General features: G+C 49.7%; 1 protein-coding gene across 4 annotated transcripts; it reads left to right on the top strand.

The window, feature by feature from the left end:
• Window positions 1-3,820: 3,820 nt before the first annotated feature.
• LOC135054421 (mitochondrial amidoxime-reducing component 1-like) lies at window positions 3,821-9,316 on the top strand. Of its 4 annotated transcripts, none has more exons than XM_063957564.1 (2): window positions 3,821-4,099; window positions 8,218-9,316. In XM_063957564.1, the coding sequence occupies exon 2, from the start codon at window positions 8,233-8,235 to the stop codon at window positions 9,262-9,264; it is 1,032 nt and encodes a 343-aa protein (XP_063813634.1). In that variant the 5' UTR covers window positions 3,821-4,099; window positions 8,218-8,232; the 3' UTR covers window positions 9,265-9,316. The 4 variants fall into 4 exon arrangements, with proteins under 4 accessions (XP_063813634.1, XP_063813635.1, XP_063813632.1 ...); XM_063957565.1 differs by lacking the exon at window positions 3,821-4,099 and adding an exon at window positions 4,735-4,785; XM_063957562.1 differs by lacking the exon at window positions 3,821-4,099 and adding an exon at window positions 4,812-5,003.
• Window positions 9,317-9,646: the final 330 nt, after the last annotated feature.

Genomic DNA, 9,646 nt, shown 5'->3' with positions numbered 1-9,646 from the left:
GTATTCTGCAGTTTGTGGATTTATTACGGAAGTGCCGCCATCCCACCATAAATAATTCACCTGCTTCCTTGTTAGGGGCCATGCTGTTTGAAGTGCCCCGGGCCCCCCATAGCCTTAATCCAGCTCTGCACGTATCTCACCCCCTCTGCCAGCTCTACATCTGTTACCTGACCTCAGGTCCCCAGTCACCAGATCTCTATCTCCCATCTCCCCTTAGATTGTAAGCTCCTAGGAGCAGGGACTCCTCTCACCTGTTCTCACAGCCCTCTTCTCTTACACATGAACTGCAGCCTACACCTACTCCGGGTCTCTATAGCGCCGCACTCCACTCGCTCGCAGCCGCTCATCTCCAGCAGCTGCTCTAACCTGCCAACTGCGCCATCACTATGGGATACAGTTCCCAACCTACACCTCCCCCCACTAAAGGGACACTGAAGCCCAGGGCAGTCAAGAGCCGGGCTGGGCCCAGGTACTTTTCAAGGGGCGTGGCTTTACCACAGGAGGTGTGGTCATGTACCCTTTGAAAAAAATTGTATTTTAAGCACCTTCATGGCCACACTGCAGCCCAGTACATAGCAGAGTGTGCTGGGCTGAGGAGAGGAGCTGCAGCTGCTGCCCGGTAAGGGGGAGTGGGCACAGGGCCCCTATTGGACCCTCACTGGGCCCCTCCACCAGTCCTGGGCCCAGGTAATTTGTACATTCTCCCCCCTCTCTCGGCACCACTGCTGAAGCCCCGGACAGTGCCTGAAAAATGTCACTGTCCCTTAAAAATAGATTAGGAGGTATGGTACTGTTACTGTATGCTCTGTTCGCCCTGTGCTATCTTGCTGTTTGCCGTATGTACCCAGTGTGGCGCCTTGTAAGTAAAGTGTAATAATAATACAATACGGAGGAAACGTTGGTCTAGCTGAGAAACATAATTGTCATGTGAATAATTTAGAATGTAAAACGCTGGTCTTATGTACTAAAGCAAGAGTGAAATCCGTGCTGTCTGGCGCTGTCATCTCTAAGGGTAACGCTACAGATGGGCGTAGTTACCTATTCTCCCAGATCGGCTGGGAGGTTCCCGAAAATCGGTTGGCACTCCCGGCCACCTGGAAAAGTGGGCAAGTCTCCCGCATCCCTATACTGCCGCTCGCACCCCCTCCATCCCCCGCGCGGCCGCTCACTTACTGAACACAAGTAGGTGGTCCGTAGGGGGCCCGAATCGTGCTGATTAGTTTCATTGTAGTCCGCCCCCCACTATGCAATACCTGTTTTCTCTGCACTGTATAGCGAGGAGTGGGGGGAGGGTTCCAATACACCAGCCCACCATGCCCCTAAGTGCCAACCTGGCTGCCCCCTCCCAGAGTAGAGGTCAGCAACGTCAGCAAGTAAGAAGCTGGAAGATACTTAGGGGGTCATTCCGAGTTGTTCGCTCGGTAAAAATCTTCGCATCGCAGCGATTTTCCGCTTAATGCGCATGCGCAATGTCCGCACTGCGACTGCGCCAAGTAAATTTGCTATGCAGTTAGGATTTTTACTCACGGCTTTTTCATCGTTCTGGCGATCGTAATGTGATTGACAGGAAATGGGTGTTACTGGGTGGAAATAGGCCGTTTTATGGGCGTGTGGGAAAAAACGCTACCGTTTCCGGAAAAAACGCAGGAGTGGCCGGAGAAACGGGGGAGTGTCTGGGCGAACGCTGGGTGTGTTTGTGACGTCAAACCAGGAACGACAAGCACTGAAATGATCGCAGATGCCGAGTAAGTCTGAAGCTACTCAGAAACTGCTACGAGGTGTGTAATCGCAATATTGCGAATACATCGTTCGCAATTTTAAGATGCTAAGATTCACTCCCAGTAGGCGGCGGCTTAGCATGAGCAAATCTGCTAAAATCTGCTTGCGAGCGAACAACTCTGAATGACCCCCTTAGTTTTTTATACCAGCAACAATTAACGAGACTCCTCTTCATTCTGCAGTCCTGCGCACGTGTGTTACATGGAAACAAATATGTAATTAACCCTTTCAGGAATAATGCAACAACAGAGGTTTAGGTCTGTGTGGCAGCTGTCTGTGCCGTCTCTTGTTTCTGTGACACAGGTGTCAGACGTGTCCGGTAACGCTGCAGCCAATCCAGCCGGGGTACATACATTACTAATTCCAGTGATGATCAGGTGCTGTGGACCCCTTGTGGCGCCATATGAGGTATAATAATGATAATAAGGATGAGGGCCAAGACCTTTGTAGGCCACAGATATTTGGCGTCTTTAGTGAAGCTGTAGTATATAGCAAACACGTCACCCAACTACTGAGGTGGTTAATCACATACCTTTTACCTGTACCCCCCATCCCTGGGATCCTGGAGATGCTGGTGACATGGCACCGCGAAAAGCGGCATTGCAACCCTGCCGACGCATCCTTGTTAAACTTAATACAAGAGGCTACCTGCACACTGTCACCTGCGGAGGTGGGAAGTAGCTGCTGGTGTGTGATTTGGAGGGGGGGCGCAGCAGGCTAGGGTGTCGAGAAACCTTGCACTGGCCCTGCATTCATAGACCTGGTACAAGCCCAGGGGCCACCCTAGGAGTTGCCACCCTGACATGGAAGCCGCCTCCCTCCCAATAGCTCCTCATTCTGGCAGAGTGGCGCTTGGCTGTGATGTCATAGACAAGCGCCACCCCCAGCGTAATACTGGCATGTTGGCAGGGGATCGGTATGAAATACCTCCAATCGAAATCCCGACATGGACAAAATATCGACATTTAAAATACCAACAAGGTCAAAGTACCGACATGTAAAATGCCGACATGCATTTTTCTTTTTTCTTTTTGTGTAGGTCGACATAGGTCGACATGGACACCATATAAGTGTACCGCGTCCCCTCACATGGCTCGCTGCGCTCGGCACACTATTATATTCCCCCTCCAGGTCCACTGGGATGGTAAAGTATGAACAAGTCGGTTTCAATGAAAAAAATCATGAAAAACTCATGTCAGCATTTTGACCTATCAGCATTTTACATGTCGGTATTTTGACCTTGTCGGTAATTTAAATGTTGGTATTTTGTCCATGTCGGGATTTTGACCATTGGTTATTTGCTGTCTGGATTTTGACCGTCAGGATTTTGATTGGAGGTAAATTGACTGCATCCCGTCGGCAGCTTGTGCTCTGTGTTGGCAGTGTAGCGCATAGGGGGTTTATCAGTTAATCACTTTCCCATGCTTGAGTGCAGATGGTTAAAAAAGATTGACTGACTGATGTACACCTGTGCTCAAGCAGATATCCTTAAAACCTGGGCCGCAATCATACCTTCCAACATGACCCTCTCCAGGAGGGACAGAATGCTCTGTTCCTGAACTTCCCTCTTAATGTAAGATTGCCATCACCTGTGCTGAACTAGTTAATGGATAAGAAAGGCGTTTCACCACAGGTGACGGCAATGTTACATTAAGAGGGAAGTTCAGGAACAGAGCATTGTGTCCCTCCTGGAATGTGGCATGGTGGGAGGTATGGTTTAGGGCAGTGTTTCCCAACCTCGGTCCTCAAGGCACACTAACAGTCCTGGTTTTAGTGATTTCGATGCTTTAGCACAGGTGACTTAATTAGTACCTCAGTTATTTTGATTTAACCATCTGTGCTGAAGCCTGGATATCACTAAAACCTGCCCTGTTGGTGTGCCTTGAGGCAGGGCCGGATTTAGGGGGGGGCGAACGGGGCGACCGCCCCCCCTAACACACAGCTCCATTCCATGTGCTGCTGTGTACACAGTGTACCGGAGATCTGCATTAACCCCTCCCACAGCAGAGCGAGTCACAGCTGGGTGAGACAGATAGACGGGATTGAGCTGAGCACTTGTGCAGAGGGAGGAGAGAGCTCTCCCGAGTCCCAGCCAATCAGAGCTGGCCTTCCTCCCCTGCTCCTCCTCTCTCCTCTGGTCTCCCTGTGTGTGAGCCTGGTCAGCCTGTTGCAAAGCATTACTGGGATTGGGAGTCTCTCGCGTCTCACCAGTGTCTGCCCTGCATCATGTCTCCTGACTGAGCTGCAAGAGGAGCCCCCCTCCTCACCTTCCTTCTCCCCCCAGAAATTCCAATCTCCTTGTCTGCAGCTTGTAACGGAGGTCAGTGTCCCGTATGTGTGCACTGGGCAACTTAGCTGATGTCTGCTTACAGGTCAGACTTCAGCAATCAGTGAAGAGAGACATGCATTCTGTGTGATAGCAGCAGCACTGGGTGAAGAGAGAGGTCTGTGCAGCCTGCTTGTAACATGAGACATGTCTCCTCTCAGACAGACTATGGGCAGTTCTGTACACCTTTCTTAGGTGCAGCCACAGACTTTCACCCTGACCCCCACTGCTGCTCATTTATTAGTTAGCATCACAATACAATTTAATAAAAAATAAAATACTACTCTTATCTCACACACAAAAACAGCTAAATTCCCCATTGCTTTGAAAGTTTCATATTTTGTGTTTGGGAGGGGCTGGACTAGAAGTGGGAGGAGTAATGAGTAGAGAGGGGAGGAGTCCGCATTGATTCTTAAACCGCCCCCCCTAAAAGAAATGTCTAGATCCGTCCCTGCCTTGAGGACTGCGGTTGGGAATGCCTGGTTTAGGGCATACTTGCCTACCTGACCCTCTCCATGAGGGAGAAAACGCTCTGTTCCTGGACTTTCCTGGTAATGTATGATTGCCATCACCTGTGGTGAGCTAGTGATAAGAAAGGTGTTTCACCACAGGTGCTGGCAATCATACATTACCAGGAAAGTCCAGGAACAGAGCATTTTCTCCCTTATGCAGAGGGTCAGGTAGGCAAGTATGGTAGGGGTCCTTCCTCAGCACAGTGAATGCCACTCCATTGCTCACAAGCAGCACACTTGGCAGTGTCATGTATTAGCAGAGTAAATCTCCATATCTGTAGGGGGAGCTATGAACAGCTGAGGGAATAGGCCAGACCTCTCTCCCAGTCCTAGACCCACGGAAGTAGTTCAGCTGTGGATTACAGCTGCCTGTCCAACGGGTTACGGTGAGTCAGCTTTTAGATCCTCTCTGTTGTTTCAGTAAATCTGGAAATCCTGACATGACAGAAGTTTTAAACTGTCCCTAATTTGTTTACAAAACTTCCAGAAACATTATGATGCAACCAAAAACTAAATCTGTCCTCAGACCAGGTATCACCGGGACTCTCAGGGGTACAGACCAATTACTGATCGCCAATTTTCTGTGTGCGCTGTAATGTGCAAAATATGGCCTGACGTGTTTCCAAATCACTAATAGCTAATCCGGTCATCCAGCCTGCACAGAGGATACCTGTGTAAATATACCCCGGGGGCCTATGGGGGAGATGTTTAATCTATATATTAATAGCGCAGTGATGATCTTTTTAAGTGACTTATTTGTATGAAGCTGTTGTCTGAGCAGGTCCCATCATATACCAATTTATAGCTCTTGGGGGGTCATTCCGAGTTGATCGCTCGCTAGCTACTTTTAGCAGCCATACAAATGCATAGTCGCCGCCCACGGGGGAGTGTATTTTTGCTTTGCAGGAGTGCGAACGCCTGTGCAGCAGAGCGCCTGGAAACACATTTTGTGCAGAACAAGACCAGCCCTGTAGTTACTTATTCTGTGCGATGATTGCTGCAACGAATGACACGGTAATGACGTCAGATACCCGCCCTGCAAACGCCCGGCCACACCTGTGTTTTTCCAAACACTCCCAGAAAACGGTCAGTTGACACCCAGAAACGCCTTCTTCCTGTCAATCTCTATGCGATCGGCTGTGCGAATGGATTCTTCGCTAGAACCATTGCACAGCAACGTTGCTCTTTGTACCCGTACGACGCGCCTGCGCATTGCGGCGCATGCGCAGATTTGCCATTTTTTTTACCTGATCGCTGCGCAGCGAAAATCGTCAGCGAGCGATCAACTCGGAATGATCCCCTTGGTCTGAAGATGTGCAGAATTATATTGGCCCTGGGATTGGTCGCTTAATTTCAGAGTTATGTGGCAAAACGTCTGCCTGCTCTTTACAATGCATCACCATTGTGCTCTGGAAAATGTGACAGTTGATGAACTCTGCTTGTGCCCCTGCCGGGTGGTCTGGAACATGTGGCCTGGAAACTGTGACCATTATTTGCAGCCACCCACTAAGCAGGGATTTGTCGACTCCTAATGGGGCGAAAAAGGAGTAAAATGTTCCGCCCAGCAAACCTTTGCCCGGTTTACACCGGGCACGTCAGCTAGATGATGATGATGATGATAATAATAATAATATATTCATAAGGTGCCACAATGGTTCCACAGCGCCGTATGTAGTGCACGGAAATAGAAATAAGCTTACCATACTATCCCTTTAAACTGGGACACTTATGAATTACACAGGTTCTCTACCTTATTAAAACCAGGTGACAGGCAGGCTTGACGTCAGCCAGCCACAAAACCTGTGTAATCCATGTGTCCTGGTTTAAAGGGCTAGTATGGTAAGCGTGCAAAGAAACATTATAAAGCCCGGGATTTCCAGGCAGCGTAGTTACACGCAAGAGAACTCCATTACATAATTAAAATCCGCAGATTACGTAAGTATGTAGCCACAAAGAGGGAGAGACGCCAGAAGGGCTGATGTCCTGATGGGCCAATTAATTTCTGCAGCTCGGGTGGGGTTTCCTTAAAATGCGGCTGCGTCATGACATCATACCTCCCAACTGTCCCGATGCCCAAAAAACGGGACTGTCCCATCCGCGAGTGGCAGTTGGGAGGCTCCTGTCACTCTGCTCTGCATGTGCACAGCATCTATTCACCACAGACGGGGGGAACTGGGGGCATGCCAGCAGCTCACCAAGCGCTGGACATGCCCCCACGGTGCCAAAAACGTTGGGATGTCTTGCAATCGCGGGCATTCCCACAAAGTCACGCCCATTTTACACGCCCTTTTTGGATGGGCGTGGCTTCGCCGCGTGAGGGGATCCCTACTTCGGTGGCCACTATGTTGGGAGGTATGATGACTAACACACTGGTGCAAAGAGGTCTGTGGCCAGTGTTGCAGCTCTCCTGGTGCAGGCAGCATCAGGTCCGGCCGGGTGTTGGTAGAGGAAGCAGGACCGCTGCAGCCAGAATCATCCATAGCCTCCCCACTCCTTCAAAGAGAGCAAGTAGTCCCAGAAGAATGCAGCAGATGCTGGCAAATACAGCGTGCAGCTTGTCAGCCTGTTTTGAGGCTGCAATGTGTAAGGGGCATTATTGTATAGCATAATGTGTAAGGGGCATTAGTGTTGCATGTCTAAGGGGCACTACTACTGTGTGGCATAATGTGTTATAAGGGGCACTACTACTGTGTGGCATAATGTGTTATAAGGGGCACTACTACTGTGTGGCATAATGTGTTATAAGGGGCACTACTACTGTGTGGCATTATTTGAATTGGAGGTACTGCTCTGTGATTATGCCTCTTCCCAGCCAGACATTATCTAATCCTCTACGTTGCTTTTTTTGGACATACACCTTCTGCACGCGCTCTCCCTCCTCAAAGTATGGAGTGGGCACCAATGCTCTTTATCTTTATGTACACAAGGAACCAAAATGTGCAGTTACGGCTCTGCTTTGGTGTGCACCGATGTGTCCTCCTCTGTGCTCCGTCTGACTATGGCACATGTGAGAATCCATTGCAGGATGAGCTCTGTTGTGTGTATTGTAATACAGAGAATGATGTATGCTTGTGTGTTCTTCTAACATTATTATATTTGTGAGAGGTTCTCAAATGCAATCCTTAAGGCACCCCAACGGTCCAGGTTTTAGGTGTATCCATGCTTGGCCACAGGTGACTTAATTAGCACCTCAGTGAATTTGATTTGACCATCTGTGCTGAGCGATGGATATAACTAAAACCTGGACCATTGGGGAACCTTGAGGACCGCGTTTTGAGAACCTCTGGCATAGACTAAGAAGTAGGAGGAGTAAGGGGAGGAGTCTATGCCAGGAGACAGATGCTGACGCTGAGGTGGGCCTGTGCACTTTAAATGTCAGGGCCTATTTTTAGTCCCAGTATGGCTCTGGAGAAAGGTAACTACTCACAAGAGCTTACATTCTAGAGGGGCTGTGGGTGGACACAAAGGGGAAGTGGCGAGCAGAGGTGCGTGTAGTTGAAGCCGAAGCATTATGAGTGGGATTGATGAGGCTTGGGGGAAAGAGATAAGCTTTAAGAGCACTGATGGATCTTTCTGCATTTCCCCATTGTCATTCTGCAGGAATTATCTGGGAAAATGTCCATCTCCCATCATTCCCCTCTCAGGAGCATCTCTGGAGTTGCACAATCTGCAGTGCAGAACCTCTCGCGTCATCGCTTAGCTCTGCTCTGCGCAGCGGGCCTGGGAGTCACAGCCGTCGCCTCCTGGATGTGGTGGAAGAAGAATCGCCTGGAGCTGCGACATGTCGGCACGGTGTCCCAGCTCATCATATACCCCATCAAGTCCTGCCGAGGGGTCTCAGTGCAAGAAGCTGAGTGTATAGACCTGGGTTTGGTAAATGGAGAACTGGAAGATCGCCATTGGCTGGTGGTGACAGAGGATGGGCACATGGTAACGGGTAGGCAGGAGCCACGGATGGTCCTCATTTCTGTGACTGGCTGTGGTGACTCCCTCTGTCTGGAAGCCCCAGGGATGGAGAAGCTAGTGGTACCAGTGCCACTACCCAAGAGCAACAAAGTGCTGGACTGCCGGGTATTTGGGAGCGACATCCAGGGTCGGGACAGTGGAGAGGAGGCTTCTATTTGGCTCACTTCCTATTTCCAAAGCAGCAAGCCTTACCGTTTGGTGCATTTCGAGTCGGAAGCTATGAAGCCTCGCAAGTCCAAAGATGTGGAGAAGCCGTTCCGGGAGAAAGACAAAATTGCTTATCCTGATGCCAGCCCCATCATGCTGCTTTCTGAGACGTCCCTAGAAGATCTGAACAAACGTATGGAGCAGCCCGTGTCTCTGGGGAACTTCAGACCCTGCATCGTCGTGTCCGGCTGCCAGGCCTTTGCGGAGGATGGGTGGGATGATGTGAAAGTGGGCACAACCAGGCTCAAGCAGGTCATGGCCTGTGGTCGATGCATCTTGACCACTGTGGACCCAAACACTGGAGTTCTGAGCCGCAAGGAACCCCTTGACACCCTGAGAACCTTCCGTCAGAGTGATGCCTCCCTGAGCCACCTATACAAGACCTCACCCCTCTTCGGCCAGTACTACGGTGTGGAGCAAACTGGGAGACTGAGAGTGGGGGACCCGGTGTATCATGTTGTCCGTAGGGGTTAGCCCTGTTAAGTCTGTGACTTTTATATTTCAATAAAGTCTTCACAAACCATGACACAGTGGTTGTTGTACACTTCTTTACGGTATTTGTAGTACTTGATTGCTCTCTGTCATAGCGTTGGGACAGTAGATAGTCCAAACACAAGACAGTTATGTTGGAATAAGCCTATAAGTGTATTGATAGTCAGGTATATCTTGGACACTTCCTCTATTTCCATCTGTAAGTATGTCTGAGCTAGGTCAATTTTGGAGAAACGGTCGCCTCCTGAGAGTACTGCAAAAATGTCCTTTATTTTAGGCTAAGGATACCGCCCAGTGTGTAGTTCTGGATTTATTGTCGTTTTTAAATCTCTGCAGATGTGGACACTTCCCATATCCTATCCTT

This window comes from Pseudophryne corroboree, chromosome 1 (genome assembly GCF_028390025.1).
Source record: "Pseudophryne corroboree isolate aPseCor3 chromosome 1, aPseCor3.hap2, whole genome shotgun sequence".
In the NCBI taxonomy this organism is placed as follows: Eukaryota; Metazoa; Chordata; class Amphibia; order Anura; family Myobatrachidae; genus Pseudophryne; species Pseudophryne corroboree.
Note: the sequence above shows the minus strand (reverse complement) of the source record. Positions and strands in the feature narration are given on the sequence as shown.